Source organism: Apus apus, chromosome 18 (assembly GCF_020740795.1).
Source record: "Apus apus isolate bApuApu2 chromosome 18, bApuApu2.pri.cur, whole genome shotgun sequence".
Lineage (NCBI taxonomy): Eukaryota > Metazoa > Chordata > Aves > Apodiformes > Apodidae > Apus > Apus apus.
In genome coordinates this window covers 7,560,451-7,581,872 of record NC_067299.1, presented here as the reverse complement: position 1 = coordinate 7,581,872, position 21,422 = coordinate 7,560,451, and the positions used below count along the sequence as shown (strand labels likewise).

The window sequence follows — 21,422 nt, the reverse complement described above, 5'->3', positions numbered from 1 at the left end:
TTCTACCACCTAATGGTCTGTTCATTGCCTGAACTCTCTGGTTTGCTACGGACTGTGTGAGGATGTCAAGCAAACAGACTGGGATTTGTGTCATGCTGAGTTGTCTGCACTAATTCCCCTTTGAAGTGCCCAACCCAGGTAACCAAGAGGTCAGGAGGTCTTAAGCTCATCATCAAACCCTTGGACTATCTGGTGTTTGTTTCCTGGACTCTGCAGCCATATGATCTTCATCTGACTTGTGGGGTTCAGTGCTGCAACTTCGCAATGCAATTAAGACAGTGAAGCCAATGGTAGTGTAGGGACCTAATGACACTGGAAGGGCTTTGAAATACCAAACATGACTGTAGTTACTGCAGTAAATTGTATTTGTTTAGGAAATCTCCTACTGTCTTCTTGCCTTTCCAGCTGCTTGTGTGAATCATTTCCTCTCATGTAGGTTTCATTTAGCAGCTCTAGGAAGGAAAGGGAGCGAAGAGGCAAAGCAATGGGTGGCAGTGAACTTGTGCTCCCCTTGGATAAATTAGCAAATGTGTCTCTTTCAATAACTCTGTTCATTTTCTCAAAGCTGAGTTTGTTAGTTTGCTGAAATCCTAACATCAGATTAGAAACTTCACAGCTTTGCTGGGGGGGAGTAGTTCTGTGACACTTGGATCATAGAATATTTACTCCCATCTTTGTTTTATTGGGGTGTGTCATGATAAAGGGGGGAAAATTAAGAACTACTTTAAGGTAGCCCTGGGTCTATATGATTTTTTGAACACATTCAGGGATGGTGATTCGACCACACCCCTGGGCAGCCTATTCCAGTGCTTAATAGCCCTTTCAAATACTTGAGCAATTTTGAGAGGACCAACAAATAAGTTATTTCAAGTTCGAGAGTTCTTTTCAGTTTCCAAAGCAGGGAAATCATAGCTCTGGCAAAGAAGAAAACTTCTCCTATCTGTTTAGAAATGCCGTTTACCCAGAGTCCCACAGAGTGGATGCTATTGAGACAAGAGCTGAAGGCAGCTTCCTAATGTTTCACATTGGGGACAGATCGGTCTCCACATTCATATCTAGTGTTTATCTGGAAAAGAGAATCTGCCACTTAAGATCATAGTAGCTGATATTAAAATCTCTTTGAAGCTGAGAAGAGAAGGTATCTGTGAGCTTCTTTTATGGAAGACTCTTTTTACTTCTCTGTGGTCTGGTGCATGTCTCCTGTCTGTCCTGTGAGAGCTGAGTAAGGCTGTCATTGTCCAGCCACCTTCCTTTATGCTGAGCAAACAAACCATCTGTCAAAACTTTAAAGCTTATGCGAGGTATCACCATGTAGAAATCCATCAGAGCATCTCAGGAATGCCACTGCAGTGAAATCATGAGGCTGAGGAATATCCTTCTGGACATGGGCATGTAACTAAGTTCTACTGAGTCTGTAGAGTAGGTGCACTCTAGAGGGGAGTTGTTTCTGACTTTGCAGATGGACAAGATTTGATTCCTGTTTTTCACTTCTCAACTGAATAAAAAGACCAAGTACGTGTGGTGGGAAGAGAGTGCTTCATAAAGGTAGTGTAGTCAGAAGCATTTTATGAATTATATCGGTTCCATGTGAGGACAGTTTTGGGGATGGACCCTGCAGAAGTGAAGTAATGCAGCAAGTGTGATTGCAGACCTGAGCACTAAGGTTACTGGTCATCTGTGTGAGAGACTGCAACAGGATGCTTCTTACCTCTGTGTGTTGGATGTTAGAGCTGTTTAGGACTAGAAAAGGCAGCAGCATAGGTGCCAAATGAGCTAAATATTATTTTCACCCTGTTGTGATGACCTTGTGAGGTGGAGCTGCTCAGTTAAGGCACCACAGAAAAATCTTCCCTTCTGTCCTCAACATATTTTGTGCTTGGGTGTCAATCAACATCTGCTTTTCCCCCACAAGACTCTTTGCTTATTTAGCCATTCAGAAGAGTGGTGCTGGGAGCTCTGATCTCAGTTTGAAATGCTTCTGGGAGCTCTGAGCTTGGTTTGAAATGCTTCTCCTCATGGTGAAAAGGCTGGGGGCAGGATGGGCTGCTGGGATGACATAACGTCTCTGTGCTGAGGCTCCCATTGGCCTGGTGCTGCGGTGCTTGGTGGGGTGTGGTAGCCCTGAACGGAAGGGCAGACATTTGTTTTTTGCTGTGTGCTGCTTAGCCCTTATTAAACTCAGATGTTTCTAACCCCTTCCTCCAGGCTCTCTTTATTGCTGTAAACGCAGCAGAGCACTTTTTCAAATCCTCATTTGAGGCAGCAATGGATGACAGCTCTACCAACAGCTCTACAGTGTGCCTGTTTGTGAAAGGGAGGTTGACTTGAACTCAATTCTCCAACCCAAGGGAGATTCTCTCTGTGTTCTCCCAAAGGAAATTCCCCCTTACCCCCCCATCTGAGACCACTTCTCTTTCTCTTGCCTCAGACTGCTTGGCCTCCTGGCTTTCTTCTTGCCTGATTCCCTCTTCTACTTTCCCAGAAGTGGTCTGGTTTCTGCCACCCTGCTCAATGTGAATCCTTGGTATCTCTAAATATAAGCCATTAAATTTAAGGTGTAATCAAGGCTATTTATAACCTTATCCAAGGACTTTATTCTTCGCAAATCTTATTAAAAATCTCAAATATTGGTCCACTTAATATAATTATTCTTTGAGATGAGAAATTCTTGGCCCAGTGCAGTACCAGAGCTGCTTTGTGCATGGCATCTGACTTGGAAAAAGCTATGCTCCTGCAAGATCTCTGAAGGTATTTCTAAGATTATCCATATTACTTGTTCTCATTACGTTTTTGCATCTGACTCTAATCCTGTGTGCCTTGTATATTGAGCTGAAGATCCTGCTGTTGAACTGTCAGGAACCAAGTCAGATGTTTGGAAGATCATTGCCATTTTTGATGCTGTATTTAGTCACTGGATGCTGGATTTCCTTTCAGAAATCTAGGCTATCCTGAGACATTTGAGGATGAGCTACCCTGTTGCAGGGTTCTCAGAATCTGATTTCTTGGTTTAAGCTACTCTTCAAGAGTTTCTATTGTGTGGGAAGTACAGAGAGCTTTTCTCATTTGGTACTCTACATCCCCAAGAAAACACTGATTTAATTAGTGGCCATTGCAGCTTTGAGGTGAACTTTTTATGCTGTTTTTAATGAACTTAAAGCTAAAATGGCAGTGATCCTGAGAACTGATCTGTCAGCTTGTGTCTGTCACTGGCACTAGCAGTACAGTACAGAGAAAATCTGATCTGCTTAAGCTTCAGTATTTCAACATGGCAAACCCCACTAACCTAAACACTGAGGGGGGAGCTGCATTCTTTGCTATGCCTAATCTCTGTATTTTGTTAAACATGCATTCCTGCCAGAACTTTATTGAACAGAACAATAGTGACCAGCTGGGCAAGTGACCCTGGCTTTTCTGGTCGGCAGAGGAATTCAGCATCTGAGGAGTTGAGATTCTCATGTGCAGCTTAAAGTGATCTGGATATAGTTGCTTTTAATTATCAGCTGGCTGATTCATAAGGCTTTGTTTTCCATCCTCTTTCCCAAGAAAAAGACCATTCCCCTAAATGCTTAGTGTATATTATATAAAGCAGCACAAAGTCTGGGATCTGAGACTTGCAAGTTCTCTCTCTTTTCTTTCTCCTGAACAAAATGGGAACAGTAACATGTCCCTTTGTGTAAGGGAAGGCTCTGGGGAGTATTTCATGAGGGTGTGGTTAGACCTTACAGGAAAAAGATGCATAATCCAAAGTATTGTATATGAATATATGCAGAAGTTTATAACAAATCTATGGATGATACTTGGCACTTGTATAAACTTCCACTCTTACAGAATAGAGATCATTGTGCTCCCTGTTTACTGCACTGTTCTGAGCCTGGATGGCTGAAATCAGTTTTTGGGTGTTAGTCTTTGCAGAGAAGGATTTTGTTTGGTGGGCAAGAAGAGAGGTGGGAAAGGGAGGTGCTGAGCAGGGCAGGCTGGATCAAACAGCAGCAGAGGGCTGGGTGATGGCACATGCTGTGGTGCTTTCCTTTTCCCAGCTGCAATTGTTTGTGGGAGGATGAATGTCTAACACACCTCTAGAAGCAACAACTATTGTGTGCTACCAAACGGCACCAGTCTTGGAGCAAAGACAGCTCTGGGCTGTGATGCTGCAAACTGTCTGTGTTCCAATGCAGCATGTGATGTATAGCAGAGAGCAAAGAGGCAAAATGGCTCTGTAGGATGTTACAGCACTTGGCTTAACACTGCTGTAAATCAGCATAACCTGCAGCAAAATACAGTCTCCCTGCAGTGTATTTTGGTATACAGCTCTGAGCCAAATGGTTTAAACTGTCACACAGTAAAATGCTGTCTCTTGGGCCACTGTTACTGGAAGCCACTAATATATATCACAAATGATTAAAAAAAAAAAAAAAGATTACAAAGTTGTAGGAATTCTTAGGCTTCTAAGCTTTGAGTAAGTGCACATTGCAAGTAGAAATAAGATCCTATTTTACCAAGCACCAGAACTTGAGTCCTGATTGCGTAATTAAAAGTCTGCAAAAACCCTTTCAAGACCTCTGCAACCAAACCCATTGGAAATTTATTGCAAGGACAGCAGCAACATATTCATTTTCTTGGGTAATGTCCTTTGAAGCAATCAGGCTCTTTAATTATGTCTGTCAGGCCCTGCCTAGTGGTTTTTGGCTTCTGAACTAGAAGGTTTTCAAAGCAGCTTCTACAAATTGCTATACAATTTTGCTGAAAGCAGATTTTCAGCTCCCAAGTACCTTTTGGAGGAGTTGCTGCATAACTGTTAGGAAGGTGAGAATATATAAGTAAATACATATTCCATATAAATGGGTCAAGTGAGGGCTGTTGTGATGGCAGTTGCTGCCTTTGCTTACAGACTGGCTGCGTTTGGCATCATCCTTTGCTGAGATGCTGCATGTAAATATTTTTCCAAGCTGTACTGAAAGCTGTAAAGGAAAATTCTCTAAGTGTGTATTGGGGAGAAAAACCACCACAAGCTGTGATGTGTGGATGCTGCTCGCATACATACTCGATGTAATAATAAACTGTAGACTGTTGCTCAGCAGCCATGTGTCATTCACAGGTTTACCAGTTTGCCCACAGTAAGTCAAGCAACAGTATAGTGTGCTTTCCAAACTACAAAAAAGGTAGCAGAAATCCTGAGTGATTGTCACCCATCAGTAAAATTCAGATCATAACTGCTTGTTTTAATCAAACTTTCATCTTCCGCGTTCCTCTTTGTATCACTCCTCAACCTGTGAATGTTGTTTTTGAAGAAAACTGTAAATAGGACAGGAGGAAAAAAAGATCAGCTTTCTTCAATGACTTTGCCTTGGGTTTTTCACAAGCTTTTGCATGCATTATGTGTCTGAAGCGGGATGTGGGTGTATCTAGTGCAAGCTGCTGCTGCTTTGCATGCATAGACAGAGACTCTTCTCATCAATAACTCCAGGCATTCCTGTTCTCAGCAAAGCAATGAGGGATTTCAGTGAAGCCTTTGCTTTAGAAGGGTGGATCATCTGAGTGCATCAGTTTGCACCCTTACCAAATTTGTGGTTAAAATGCTGCTGTGGAGTTTTCCACTTGGCTTTGGTGGAGACAGCTGGGTTGCCATGCCCTTTTGCATTGGTAGGTGACTTAAAACTTGCACAACAGCCAAAAGATCCCTGCAACCTCCCACCTATTGGAATCTGCCATACCCTACAGAACAGGGCAGGAATTTCTCTGGCCAAATGTAATGTTTGTCTCTCTCCTTTGGACCTCCTGCTGTCCCCTGTATCTTGCTCAGTGCTGCTTTCTCCCCATCCAGTTTCCCACATGCATACTCGGGAATGTTTCAAGGCAGTGTTATCATTCTTAAGGAATCTACTGTGCGTGCACAGGCTACAGGGGGTTGTTTTTTGTGTTGGTTTTTTTTTTTTTTGGCTGTTATTACTTGGCCAAATCAAACCCATTTTCCACCTGGATTCCAAAATGTAGATCTCCTCCCTCAAGACCAAAAAGAGGCTTCCAAAGCACCAAGGCACTGAAGTGGTTTCTTAGATTGCTCAAGAATTTTTTAATAATACAGAAAGGTGTGAGTGTTTCTGGTGAGGAGAGGCTTTTTTTTTTTTAAGATTTTTTTTTTTTCCTAATGAACCACAAAATTGCAACAAAGTTGAAAAGGAGAATACAAGTAATTGTTCTTGGCTAGAAATGGGATATGGAGACTGCTTCCAAAACCAGTGAAAGCTTAGGAAGAAGTGTTAAAAGCAGAAAGCTTTCAATTGAAAATAGGTAGAGTGCTTCATTTCTAGATACATTTGTACAGTCTATCTGTAGAGAGCTGTTGAAGTGCAGCAGGCTCTGTGTGATTAAAATGTATACCATCTGCTTAAGAGTGAGTTTAAAACTTGATGAGGCAATACAGACTGTTCACTAGGAGGGCTTTGGGACTACTGTGTGCAGAAGAGCTGATGTACAGCAAATGCTATGTAGTTACTTTTTATGGCCTTGGACCAGTGCAGTCGGCAGAGTGTAAGAGTGGGAGTCTGGAGAAAGGTGAAAAAGAGGTTGTTGGTATAGTAGATTATTGCATGCCTGTAATTACTGCATCCAAGCTGTGTTATGGTCACATGAAGCTTTGACTGAGGCTTCCACTTGGTGCAGAGAAAACACTGAGAGAGAGCTTGAGACTGGCTACTGGGAAGTGTTCTAGGACAATGCATTACTGCATTGAGGTGGGCACTGGGAATGACTGTCTTGAGAGAGGGAAAGATGTGATCACCTAACCACCTGTGGGTGTGGACTTATGCTTATAAAGAGTACTGCTAGTTTACTACAGTAAAGTTGACTTTCTGAGAGTTTTAGGCTGTGCAAGTAGGAATTTATTAACCTAAAGCTATCGAGACATCTCCCTGCCTTATCTTACTGTCTCTGATCTCTCTCCCAACTTGCACTTGAATCAAAATTGACTGTAAAGGGCAAACTCGGTGCTCTGATCACGCAACAGATCTCAGTTTTGATGTTCCTACTTCCCTACACATGAAACTCCCATGGGTGTGACTGGAACAATAGGATTATTTTCCAAATTATTTTTTATTGTAGTAACGCCCAGGACAGCCTTGTGCCAGACATGGCAGACATGGAATAAAAATTTTTCAATTTAAATAGCAAATTAACACAGAGGCTTTGGGTTTTGTTTTTCAGATTGATTAACACTTTGAATACCCAGGCAGAGACATTTTGCAAAGCTTTTGTTTTTATTGAACTGGGGCTTTGCATGGCTTATTTTGGGGATGTCTGAGCTGGGCAAGCAAAAGACAGCCTGCTTTATCTACTCCATGCAACACAGCCTGGTATTCACAATGGCCTGGAGTATCAGTAAAACAGTTACTTCAGGAAAGTGCTGCACTCCAGGAGCAAAGGCGTGTTGGTGGGGTGTATGGCTGTCTCCAAAAAAATGTTCTTGGAACACCAGCAGTCAGATGTAATGCAAATGCTGGCTAATGGTACCTGAACTTCAGTTGTCTCACTAAATGCAGGTGGCTAAGCTGACAGGTCAAAAAGGGAAAGGAGAAACTGTTGACCTCATATCAGTGTAAGTAGACAGCTTTATATAGCCTGGCTTATTATTTCTAGTCACTTCCTCCAGCACTGGAAGCGTTATCAAGCTGCAGGGTTTTCTTGTGCTTGTGGAAAGGATGTTTCTTTAGAAGTTTCAATGAGGATGTTGTCAAGTCTGGCTCTTTGCATGGCAGTCAACTGAATGTGGAATAAAGCTGAGCCTGTACACTCACTGTAACTTCACTCTAGAAAGAGGTTCCCTTGGCTCATGAAATCTAGTTCCCAGCAATGGTGGGGAACCACATGGTAGTTGACTAGAGAGGTCTGCTGCACAGTCCCTTGCATACTAGAGCCCACAAACTCCTTTGCAAGTTGCTGAACAAATGGAAGACCTAGTCTGAATAAAACTATTGTCATGTGCCTCAGGAAAGGAGAAGTGGGGGGAGTGCAATGGAAGAAGAGTTGCTAGAGGAGTTCTGGATTCTGTTTACCTGACACAGCTATCCGTATGGGTATTTCCAGTTGCATCCTAACACTTGTGAATCCGAAGCTGATGCTCTGATCTGCTTTTCAGTGCTTTTTTGGGCCCACAGAACACTGCTCTGAATGTTGAAATAGCTCAGGAAAACAAATTTGTGTTTGCTTAAAGAGAAAAAGCCGTGTTTTGTCTGTGGGATCTCCTTAAATATACTTTTTAGCTATCAAAAGGGTCTCTCTCTCTCTAATGACAGTAATATCTCTGCTGTTCTGCTCCAAGAAAAACCTGAAACGTGCACATTACATGGGTAGATTAGCATCATGCACTTAATAGGAAGCAATGGCTTGTTCATGCCGTTCTAATTTTTTTCTTTGATATGCTCAGTGCTCTCTTTTTGACATTGCCTTTTGTTCTTGTTGTAATTTGTGGTTTTTGTGCCAGTATAATGCTAATGAAAAACACTGCTTCATTTAGGCAAAGTCCCTGTGTTCCTGTCATGCATGTGGCTTTCATTGCTGCTGGTAAGTGCTGTGAGTTTGGCAACAGAGGGCTGAATGTGGGGCACAAAGATGCACTGTTGTCTGTATGGAGCTCTATAATAAAACAAACACAAAACAAAACACCAAGAATTCAGGAGCAGACCCTGTTCAGTCCTAGCAGACTAGCTGTTGATGCATGTGGATCCAGGCCCTGTAGGCCTAAGTGTGATTTGGAGGAGATGCTGAAAAGCAGCAGGAGCCCAATGTGTCCATTTTGGAGAACTCGGATTGTTCAAAGTGTACTTTTGTTGTGATGTAGCATAGCAAGGGGATTTAAAGACAGCTATGTGAGCTGACTTTATGGATGGTGGAGAAGACTGTAGCCACAACAGGAGTGTTAGTAAAGCATAGGATGCTGTTACAAGGCTGCTGATGCCTTAGGCTAGTTTTCTTAATGTTTTTTTCTCTGTAAAGGTTTTGAGGACAGGCAGACGTGTGACCGTGTCCTGCTTCTTCACTTACGATTGCCCCTCCACTTCCTGCTAACACAGAGTTAGAGTTTACTTCTGAATGAATTTATTATGTTGGTGTAAATTTAGAAGTACTGACTGTGACAAAAGTTAGTAATGTACTTTTTATGAAGATTAGGGGCACTGTCCTTTTAAGTTAAGCAGTTCTAGATCAGATCTTCAGAGGAGGACACTTAGACGAGTGGCAAATGTTCTTTGAACACAAGTGTGTATTTCAGACAAATAGATGCTGTTCCAAATCCCAGTTCTGTACTTTCAATCAAAGTTGTCTCTTTTTTTTTTCTTTTCCCACTTGACCCCATCCCTCCCTTCAAGATCAGGCTCCCTAGGAAAGAGCAAACCAGTACAATGAGTGTGTTGGCAAAATGAAGGTAGGAGACTTGTCTACAACGAGCTTATCCAGCTGTGCAAAAATGTTTAGACTCAGGTTCTTCTTTTGAAAAGCTCTGATTCAAGGAGATTTTATGTTGCAAAAATGACATACTTTATTGTAATTGTGCATGATTTCCATGCTGCATGGATATCAAATGCCAAATTCCATCAAGTCAGTCTAATTTAACAAATACAGATTCCATGGATATTTTTGTATGTTTCCTCTTTCCTCCCTCTGTGAACACTGGAAACTACTGTCTCATCATTGATTGCAATAAGCTTGGGGGAGGGAGGAGCAAAACAGTGCATAGAAGAATGCCTGTAAAAGCAAAGCACTTCAAAGGAGTGAACTCCCCTTTTATTTCTGAGCTCTCGGTCCTGGATTAACTTCTTTCATTTTCATGATAAAGGTAATTATGGTTCAGTTCAACCATATTTGTTTGATTCAGTTGGAACATGCCACCAACAGATTGAGAGGAGCTGGGTAATGGATATAAATTAGAGGGACTTATGCTACACAAATCTTCCTTGCCCTCACATCTTTCCTCTTAGGAGGGTATAAACAGATACACAGAGGTGCATGTACTGGACATTATTAACTTATTTCTGCTACTACCTGCCTACTCAACCTTTTTTAAGTCTTCATCTGCCTCTGTTATGTTCTGCATTTCTATTAGTGCTGACATACAGGGTGGATCTACTGTACAAATGAATCAAGAATGTGTCATAGATGAGTGCTATCAACTTAAGAGCCCCTACTTCATTAGTTACAGCAGCTGGAAGGTGCCATGGGAATGAGATGGGAGATTGGAAGAGGAGAGGAATGGTCTCATGGCTGAGGAAGCTAAATGTTGCTCTGAGGCGTTGCATTCTCTCTTTGTCTCTGAAAGAGAGTTGCACCCATGGCTCTGTACTATTTAGCTATTCTGCTTCTAGACTTTCAATAATTCCAGTAGGGAGAGGTTTTTCCTTTAACCTCTGTAACTTCAATGACTGCAGAAGGTTAAAGCAAAAGTTTTTGCAGTTTCTTATGAATTGCAGTGAGTTCAGTGCTCGAGGTAATGTTGTTTGGAAGGTCAACCATGCACACAACAAGGCAAGGAAAGGACAGTTAAATGCTCTTGGCTACAGAACTTGCTGAAGGTTAAAGCTGTTGTGCAGATTGAACTGTGTTTTCCTTCCAAGGTAAAGCTTCCTCTAGGACTTAACTCCCTCCAGCAGTCTCTGATAATCCACTTTGTGTGGGAAAACTTGAGACTTTTATTGGCAACTGAGTATTTGAAGTGCACTAAGCATAGAGCATATTGCCCCCTGAGGAAGGGTTATGCTGTTGGGAGGTACCTAGATAAATTGTCCCATCTTACTCTGCTAGCCAGAACTTATTTTTATGGCCACTTTTTCAGACTCTTATTGGAGAGGAGGATGGTGTGTGCAGAAAGATTGGAGTTCCTTCCAGTCTTTGTCTGACCAACATAGCTGAGTGGGAGACCTGGAACTTGTCTTACTCGTGTTCGTGCCTCTGGCTCTCTGCTGCTTCAAAAGGCTGCTGCTGTCTGGCTACAGAAACACCAGCAGTCTTCCAGTTTTATTCCTTTCCCAAAACGAATGGGCTGTTGCAATGATTTCCCCTCCCTTTTTCACAGGAGTCAGGGTAACCTTTATTAGAGAGTATGGAGTACTTGGTGGGAGTAAGGCATGCATAAAACATCAATACTGACAACAAGAGTCCTGTGGCTTGTTGTGTCTTCTGACTTGCAGACCTCTTAAAACTTTCTAATGGAAGAGCAGACTGCTTTGAACTGAACCTTGCCATCACAAGTTTGTGTGCAGCCATCTCCTTGCCCCTGCCAGGTGGCCTTTCATGGATTCCTTAGCAATGGTTCGTCAAATCTGAACACTCTAATGCAGAGACTGCTGCTTGCAATTGAATTTTTGCTGGACAATGAGCTGAAAGACAGCCTTGGATCCTAAAACCTAACTACCTGTGGAGAGCACAGCACAAATGTGGCCAAGAACAGGAGAAACTTATAAACCAATCTGGCTTATTTGAGCTTTCCAGTAACACATGATGAGATTGTTTCCTTTTTAGCGGGTAAATGTGATCCTGATGAGAGACAAAGCACATTCAGGGAGATGTGTATCTGTGAGTAAGAAGGGAATAATGTAGTTATGTAGAAATGGAAGGTTCAGGAAGAGATACCACAGGTCTGGTAGCTTTTGAATCTGGTTTTCTTGACATGTGGAGGGCAACTTCTGCTCCTGGCCTAAGTGGTGTATATAAGTAACTAATCCCTCCTAACCATGGGCTCCAGCGCACACCATGCGGGTTGCTGTTCTGGCAAAGCAAGTGGGATGCTGTACTATTTACACAGAGAAATGGACACAGTTCGCTCTCATTGAGACAGAACTGCAACTTTTTCCCAGTGAAAGTCAGCGACCTTCTGATTTTATTGAAATTCCTCTCTAGGTTTGCAGGGAAATTGATAGCTCCAGTGAAAAATGTTATGAGGAAACTTGGGGAAATCTATGTAGCTATCAAAACACTCCTACTGTTTTCTATGCCCTAACCGTTGATCTCTGCTAAGTATAACACACAGTGTGTTATCCTTATGGAAACAAAAAGATAATTCAGTGCAGTTGTTTACACAGCACAAAGTTTTAAGGCAAATCACAAGCATCAGAAATGCCAACTTTATTGAGAGACTTCTGTAATGCTTATTGGGAGTGGGGAGGGTCAATTCATGGCCAAAAAAATGCAACAGGTGCTGATGAAGCAATCCTGTGAATAGCCTTGTTTGTTTGTTTGGATTTTTTTTCCCCTTCCAGAAAGTCTTTGATTGCTTCTGTCCTGACCAGTTAAGTCTTGGTGGTTTGAGCTTTTGTGTTGTACTCTGTGGCATGTGCTTTCATTGAAAGTACTAAACCCACGCTTTATCTCTATTTTACTTAGCTCTACAACAAAATAAGAGGCTTTGCCCACAGCCTAAACTTGTAGGATTGTCTCTGCTGAAAAGTGCAGCATTTCATGCTGGTAGGAGCATGGTGTGCTATGTCCATGGTTATGTAGAGTTGTAGCCAGATCCTTCACTCCAGTGAACACGTCAGCCAGAAGGTCCTGTATGTGGTAGGTGTTGCCTGCTGTAGGTCTGTCCTTAGCAGGGCACAGCAGCAAGTCAGTTTTGTGTGTTGAGCTGAACTGTCATCCCACTGAAATAAGTTATTAGGCAAGAATGTAGCCATTTTCATTTTCAAGTTGCACACTCCTGATTAAACAGGCTACTTGCTGAGTCCTGATCAGTTCAGCTCAGTGGTTTCTGACATTGTTCAGTTTGTGATCACTTGTCCAGTGAAATGAAGCCTACTAACAACCAGTTGGCTTTTTCTCTTCAAACTCTCTAGATAGAAGGTCCTCCAGGGACCCCCAGGAGTCTAAGAAGCTTGGATAAAAGCCAGCAGTTTGGACTAGGAAAAAAGCAAATGTCGCTTTTGGGGATGGCTCTAAGTTTTATGTAGTGTGTCTTTCTAAGCATTTACAGTGGCGGAATGGTTGGAGGGACCCCTTACCTATCCTTTGAGTGGTGGGCATAGGAAACAGTAATGTGCAAATCCAGATGGTGAGATGAAGGGAACAGGAAACTTGCTGTCTGTCATTGTCTTCCCACCTGTGAAATGATTTCTCTAAGTGAATTCATTCATGCAAGCCAGGAATTAAGCTTTGATATGTGAGTATATGGCTCTTCTGGAACTTGCAGTATTTTACCTCAAGTATTTATTATCTTGCACTTCTCCACCCTCTGCAGTCCCTTTTCTCTCTTGCTGTAGTAGTACAGGCTGTACAGATGTCCAGAACCTCCAAAGAATGAACTGTGCATCCTTCTGACAAGGGGTGCAGCAGGTTCAGAAAGCTGGTTGGGTGCAGAATATGGCTTCATGCCTGGCATCTGCCTACAGAAGCAAAACACAGCTCAAGCTCTGTGTGTAAGTCTAGCTGCCCTTTCAGGTCCTCTCAGCCTGCTCTGTGCACCCTTGGAAAATAAGGTTTTCTTGTGTCCAGGTTCCTGAAGTCATGCACCACCACTCACACTGAGTGCACAGAGAGCAGGCAACTCTGTCTCCACATCTGCTGAGGGAAGGGTCTGTTTAAGCTCAGAATAGTAGTTTTCAGAGTATCTCCAAATGGAGGTGAACTACTGTGTTTGTTTTTCTAGTTAGCCAGGAATGTCCACAGTAACATCCTGAACCTACACAGTAAGTATGATTTGATATCTGCTGGCATCAACACTCATTTTCCCTCTGCAATGACATGTTGTCAGCTGTGATCAAAACATGAGAACTTGGTCTATAGCCCTGGACCGAAACTGTCTAAATCAGTAGCTTGCAGGCCATGGTCAGCAGATGCTCAGTTGTCCATGAAAGTTTTCAAAAAATTAAATAGGGGGTGAGAGGAGGGTGTCTCTATGGAAATGGCTGGGGAAAATGGACCAAGTGAGACTTGCTCCTCCAAGCAAAGTGCAGTGGAAGACCAGTTCCATGAGATGCTGTGGGGCATTGTGCTAAATGTGCTGCTGATGAGATCCAACAGGCCCAGCCCTTAAGAAGCTGCTATTTGGATCATTTTGTTAGCTTGGCTGGAATATTCTTTTTGAATAAGCAGTAATATATTCTCTGCCATCCTGGATGCGTGCCAGTAAAGTCCTAAACCTTTCTTGCTACCATCTGTATATAATATAAAGGGTCATTTATAATCTCTGTAAGCCATGATGGGGCCTTTCATCACTTTGTCTGAAGCCTGCTTGCATTCTGAAGGCTGTTCTTGCTGACTTTTGGCTTGCAAAGGGAAATCTTGGGGTGGTTTTGTTTGTGTCTCTGTCATAGTCACTGTGCTATTATATCTACAGTGAATCTCAAGCTGTATATCCTAATGCATCTTATGATCAGCTGTATTCCTGTCTTTCAGTCTCACCTGCTTCTATGTCACAGTAAAAAACCCAAACACCTGAAATTTGTATTTGTATCAAAATTACACTATTTATTGGAAGCCAAGAGTGTGATGTTTTGCAAATGGGAGTGGACCTTTCCCTCCTGGCTGGGTAACTTTTGTAACCAAACCCATCTATTGCTAAAGAGCTAAGTTAGAGAAATCTGTGTTCATCTCTGATTATCTGAGTATCTTTGGGGTGTGGCCACTTTTTCTGCCCTTGGGATCCATGTTGTGGTAGTTCTACTTTAGAGAAGACCCTGAGAATGCTGAGGTGACAAGTGTTGTGGCACTTTATCATTGTTACTGCACTCTTGATGCTCCTGCTGAAGCAGGTGGAAGGTTGTTCTTAGATTTGAGCAAAGCATCTGTTAGTTTGCCATGGGCTGTCAGCCTTGCTCAGCCTGGCAAACCAAGGTAGTGGCTTCAGGCAAGGAAAACAATGAATGGAGAACCTTGGGGAAGCTTCTCACTTCCTCTAATGATTGTTTCCTTTTCTGATAGGTTCCTGAGCAGGTCACCTGAAGAAATGAACTTGGGAAAGTGTTGTGTTTCTCCCCACAGAGATGTGCAGGCTTCTTGTGCATGAAGCCTGTGCAGGCATGAAGCAGTGTCTTGTGCACTGTAGTGTGTGACCTTTACTTCTGACTGCTGCCTAAGGCTCTGTCACTAGAGTGTAACAAGGTCTGTCCAGGGCATCTCATGTCCAAGAAGGGCTTTTCCAAGGTAGAAATTATGATTGCCAGGTTCCTTGGACTTGCAAGGGAAAACATGTACCTTAACAGTTTATTCCAAGGACCAGGTGGAGCAAAGATGAGACACCTACTCACACAGCAGTTTTGGACTCGCTTGGAGAGAAAAATCTGTGTGCATCCTGGCAGCACCCACTGAATGAAAGCCTTGGCAAAAGCAGCTTTGTAGGTGGCCTAAAATAATCAGCCTTTCTTGCTTTTTTTTTTTACATAGGCAGCCTACACAGTGCCACCTGTTTAACTCCACATCCACAGATGTAGCACTAAACTCCCAAACTGGTTGAAAATAATCCTTGAAGGAGCAAGATGACGTTAAATCTGGGTCTGGGCAAGGGAAATCTAAAGACAAGTTAGAGTTGTAATTCAGAGCTGCTGTTATACATGAACCAGAACAGACAGGCTGCCAGATGCCCTCTGGCAATTGTGGAGTCTGCCTCCAACACCTGCCTCCTGCATTGTGCTGGGTGTGTGGTGGTGTTCGTCTTTGTTCACCTTCCCACCTCATTTGCCTTCAGGAATATGAAACTCTCTAGTTTCAGCATCAGATATGGAGGGTTTTGCTCAGAGTGCAGTTGATTTCTTTTTTAAATTTATTTTTAATCTGACACAGAAGTGCTTTGTTTGTACTTGAGAAAGTGGGGCAGGTTGTCTCAGCAGCCCAGCAAAATCAGTATTAGAGTGAAATAATTGGTGTAGGATAATCCAGTTCCACAGCATGGAAACAGTGCTTCTTCCCAGATGACTCTGTGATGGGAAAAGGCCAGAGAGAGATCCATACAAGCTACATAACCATTAAAGCATAGCATGTGTAAATACTTGATGTGTTTGGATTTCATTGACAAGCCAGGAAATGGTCTTAACATGAAGGGAGGCTCTCAAGTCATCAATAATTATGCTCCTTTTAAAAACGTTAATCTGAATTTCCCTTCATGCTCTGTTACAGATTAGTTTGCATGCTACTGCTTCATGCCTCTCCTGTGGCAGGACCAATTCCTTTTCTGATTGCATATAAATGAGAAGGTTTGCTTTTCATAATTTTAGGACACATGCTTATGCCATTATCCTCTCAGGTTCTGTGTACATGCCATTTGTTTTTCTTGACATGAAATGCTTTTGCCTTGAGGCTGTGCAGAAGTGTTGTGGCTGTAAGCACTGTGCTAGAAACCTGCTCAAGGTAAATTAGAGAGAGCTGTGGTTTCCCCTGTTCCTGTCATACACACCCTTTCTCCTGGCTGCTTTTTCTTCCAAGCTCAACTGGCTGCTCCCATGGCAGGAGGAGATGTTGCCCAGCAATGCCTGACTGCACAAACCCTATAACTAAGGCTTGGATGGATAAAATGGACAATTGCATCATGTGTGCATGTGAAACTGAACAGCAACCTTTACTTTAAATTATCACATTTCCGGTCTTTAGCTTTTGTCTGTTTCTTCCAGTTTTGCTCCTTAAACTTTGTGCAGAAGTTGTGTTGAGCCTCTTAAAGGATTTGCTGCCATCATGTGAGATGGAGCCTCATTAATCCTACATTTTCTCCTCCTCTTTTGCCCTTTGGTTCTATGATGTAGGTGTTAGTAGAGGCATTTGGGTACTAGGGTGGCTGATCCCTATATACGGACCACAGATCCTCAATAAATCAGAGAAGTGGTTCTTCAAGGCCTCTCCACCAGCCGGGGGTTCACCTGAGATGTGACTACAGTCCACCCTTCCTGATGAGGAATCCTGCAAGTGGAGCAGGAATTGCACTGGGAGCAGGAGCAGTGTCTGCAGGGACGGCTGCGTGGGTCTGCCTTGACACAACTGATGGGCTTGAAGGCACTGGATGGAAAGCCACCCTCTCTCTGGGTGTCCCAGCTCAGCCCTCCGGCTGTGCCGAAGGTGCGGTGAGCAGCCTGCTGGCCCCAGCTTGCTCCCTGTGGTTTGCAGCGCTCGGCTCAGCTGCTGGCACGCCTTCTTCCTATTCATGGAAACGAGAGTTATCCAGAGAGCAGGGAGCCTCCTGCGGAGATAGGAAGGGAATACAGAAAGGAAACAAAATGCACCAAATGCTGTAAATGGCAAATACTGTGGAAAAATAAATAAATAAATAAATAAACTGCCATGGGGAAAGGTGGGTTAGGTAAGGAGGAGGGGATGCCTGTTTTCAGCTGTGCAAGTAGGTTGATTCTAGGTAAGCAAGACTTGGGAGTCAATGTGATTCTTGGAGAAGCATGCAACTGTACTAGGGGCTCTGGATGGATGAGGAGCAGTATTATTCTGTGTGTGCAGGGAGTGCTTACATAAGCAGTTTGTGTTTTGGAGCACAAGCTGGTGTCTCAGTCTTCCATTAGTGACCCTGGTTCTGATCCCCAGTCAGTAGGAAAGTGGCTCTCAGACCTGCTCGGTATGCTCAGGTACGAAACCAGAAATGTGAACCAGTGTTTGGCAAATATGAATGATGCTTGCAAGGGGAAAATTAAAGTATCCTTCCCCCCTCAAGCATGATGATGGAACCTAAAAACATTTCAGAGAGGTGAAAAGGGTCTGCAGGTCCTGATTGCCAGGGCTGATACTGCAGATCCTACCTTCTCATCTGCCTTATGATGAGGTTGTCTCACTCTTTTCTTATGAAACAGCATAAAACTCTTGTCCCTCCTTCCCCTGCATTTTCTCTTGCACATTTTTAGACTGTAAGCTCACCAGGACAGCAACATGACTTTTTCTGCACCCAGATTGTTCAAGCCCTGATGACAATGAGCCCCACCACACAAAAAGCAGAATTTTCCAACTCAGATGTTGTTCAGAATGGTAGGAGGCTGGGGAATGATACCATAATGAGCAGGATGAAATTAAGACCAGTACAATGGGAACTGACTATCAGGAGATTTGGAACACTTTTTTTTTTCCTTTTTAATTTTTTTCCTAAAATCCTATTGTTTACGATAACTAACAGAGCTAAATTATGTACTATAAAACTCTGGCCTCTGAGGACCAAGCAAGAGGCGATGCTGGATCTCTTGTGGTTCAGGTTGGCAGAAGCTGGGAATCTTTCTGCAGCTATTGGGAGGAGAGGGTGGGGTGAGAAATGAAGACTGCAAGTTAGCCTAGCTATGGCTGGCAGAAGAAACAACCGCACCCCCAGATACTTTGTCTGTTTTTACTGCAGTCTGATACGTGTTGGTTTAGCTTGCTGTCTTACTGGGGCTAACTGTGTCCTTTCTCTCTGCAGGCACTGGTGTCACTACACGGTCACACGGACAGTTTCTTGCCAAGTGCAGAATGGGTCAGAAACGGTGATCCAGCGAGTTTATCAGAGCTGCCGGTGGCCTGGACCTTGTGCCAACTTAGTGAGGTAAAGATCTTCATGTTTCATGTTGCCCAAGTTTTCCTGCATTTCTCATGACTTTGGTTAGCTTTTAAGTACTGCATACAAAGAAGGTTGAGCTCAATGGGTCTAAAGAATGGAACTAAAGAATGTCACTGCAGAGTAATAAAACATGAAGGTAAGTGTACTGTAAGGGACAAGCTACAGGAAAAAGCTTAGGTTAGGTTATAATGCCAGTTTGTACTCCTCCACACAGGAGGCTGCTGCTAGTCAGGCATGAAGCTAAATAAATGTGAAGTTCAACATGGTGCAGTGTAACTGAAGAGGGTTAGCAGGGGTGCTGGACCAATGGCACTATGTGGCTTGTTGGTTTTGAGTCCTCATGCTCAGGTTGTTAAGGGTGGTGTTGATCACATGCACTGGAAAGCTTTGATCAGATTCCTTGCAGCTGGTCATGGACAAAGATCCTCTACCTTTTGGAGTGGAATTTCCTTACAGCACCTCTTACCTTCTGCGTCTCGGTGTCCTTTAGAGACATGCATGAAAGCACAGTGTCCCTTCTCCCTGGAGGAGACACAAAGCTTAGAGACAGTGACTGGTCAAAAACTTGCCCCAGGTCTGCCATTAGCTGACTTTTCCTTTCAATCCCTTACAGTCTTGGGACCTACATTTAAGAAAAAAACCCAATAGTTATCCCCAGTAACCACCTTTCAGAACCCAAAGTGGCTTTGTATTGTTGAGCTTTGCCTTCTCTGAGAGACATTCTCAGAGCAGAATAGTGTTACCCACCCATCTGGGAATTGGTGCAAGAAAACCATTGTGCTCTAAGTTTACACCTAGCTTCTATAACAATTTCCCATGTAGACAAGCCCATAACTTAGCTTACAAAGCTTAGTCATTTTTTTGCTATTGTTACCGGTTCACCCACAGGGCACTGACTGAGGTCTCCTTGTACTTGATAACCCAGCCAGAATGTGGTTGAAGTACCCACTTAAATACCCAGAGATCCACCTTCCCAATCTGTTCTTGCACCTCTTCATCTGAAATTCACATTTTCCATGTGGCAGTTACCGGGGTTGCTTCTCCAGTTTCTACTTGGCCACTGGTCAGTCTAAGTTCTTTTCACTTGTAATGTATCTGCTTTGGTGTCTCTTTGGTCTTGTTTTATGCAAGGTTGTGGTTGAAACACTTAATATTTTATGCTGTCATGGCCAAACTTCTGTTCAAGCTTTTTAATTTCCCAGACTTTACGTGCATAATTGTCATTAGAAACTTGTGAGCTTTCACCTAGTCTCCTAAACTTGCCAAAAATCTTGCTTATTTTTCCTTTTTGACATAACTATAGTTTCATAAGTTTCAAACAATTGATCGTGTAACGGGTGAAAATCCTTTTTGTGGGCTCCTGCAGTTACTCATGTACATTGATTCTTACATTGTTAACCCAGAGCCTTTAGGAGTAGTGTGTGCTGTTGTGACATTGTTATTCATGGAACATTTTCAGTTTCAAATGTAGTTTAGTTCATTTGCCTGACGAATCCAATTGTTTGGAGACAATGCAGAATGGCAGCAGACTTCTCGATTTTTCTATGTGAAAATATCATGGAAAGAAGCTGGGGTTATTGATATTTAAGATCTCAGCTGGTGAAAGCTTAGCTGACAGGAGCTGAGTTTCTAGAAGATGGTCACCATGAAGGGACCTACCAGAAGAGACAAGAGAACATTAATATTCTGTTCCCTTTGCAAGTGGGAGGAAATGCAAGCGAAGCAAAAGGCTTCTGAGGAAATGACTCTACTGTCTGTCCTCTAATCGTGCATTGTGTGACAATCTTGCATAAAGTAGAGAGACTCTGGACCTCTCTCTAAGAACCTCCAAAAAGCTGCTAACAAATGCTAGAGGCCACCCAGTTATAACCAAAGGTAAAGCACGAGTGATGTGCTGGTTCTTAACCATCTTCAGTACCATTACTGTATGAAATGGAGAGCCCCAAGAACAAGTAGGAATGAAGTCAAAGCCACTGAGGTCATGAGACTTGAGTGGGTTGTTAGATAAGTTATTTCCATCCCAGACATCTTTTATAAGTAGCTGCTTGTTTTCTAATTTCTGATAACAGAATGAAAAGTAGCCACAGAAAATGATGACTTTAGTGACATGTAACTATCGTGAGCAGTGTTTGGTAACCCTGAGTCATGCAGTACAGTTGAGGTCTTATTTCCTGGGCCTGTGCAGCAGCCTATCAATATTATGTTGCCAGCATCTAGGGATATGTGGACAACTGGCTTTCTCTTTTCTAAGAGTAAAGCTGAGGTTTTAATTTTTTAAACTATTTTGTTGTTGTCGTTTTCACCCTCTTTTACCACAATGAGTAATGTCTCTTTAGGAAACATCAGTCTCTCTCCTAGCTCAGGTGAATACCATCTTCTATTTTCATATGAAAACTCCCAAGGATAGCAATGAGAGACAGCCCCTGACGTCACAGGACAGTTGAGTCCCTCTTTTATTCATCACTGCTAGTGCAGTTCCCTGCAAATTATATATATATATTTTTTTTTTTTTCTCTGCTGGCTTTGAAGGGGCTCAAGCTCATACCAGCCACCACGCTGCACAACTTCCTTTGACAGGTCTCTGAAAATTGTTATAGAGGATGAAAAGTTCAGAAAACTAGACCCAGGTATCATAATTCATTTATTTATTTCTTCCCTTTTCCCTAACTAGTGGTTTGAGAGTGCTTTTGTACCTACAAAACAAAAAAACGAACCCCAAAAGCTATCTTAGCATGTCTGAAAGCTTTGGTTGGCACTGCTGTTTGCCTGGGAGTTGTCTTGGTTTTCTCAGGAATCTGTTTTTGTTTGTTTTTTTTTTTAATTGCCATGAGTACACTGTCTATGGTGCAGGGTGAAGACAACTGCTCTGTAGTTAGGTTAAATGTTACCTCTTGTATTTCAAGCTAACTTCTCCCAAAAAGAGAATAATGGATGT

At 42.8% G+C, this 21,422-nt stretch overlaps 1 protein-coding gene across 1 annotated transcript in view; it reads left to right on the top strand.

Moving 5' to 3' along the window:
- Nucleotides 1–21,422, top strand: part of COL26A1 (collagen type XXVI alpha 1 chain) — a 170,008-nt gene that overhangs the window by 4,079 nt on the left and 144,507 nt on the right. The window contains exon 2 of the mRNA XM_051635773.1: nt 18,350–18,472. Within this exon, the coding sequence (XP_051491733.1) occupies nt 18,350–18,472 (123 nt within the window). The remainder of the gene's footprint in view (nt 1–18,349; nt 18,473–21,422) is intronic.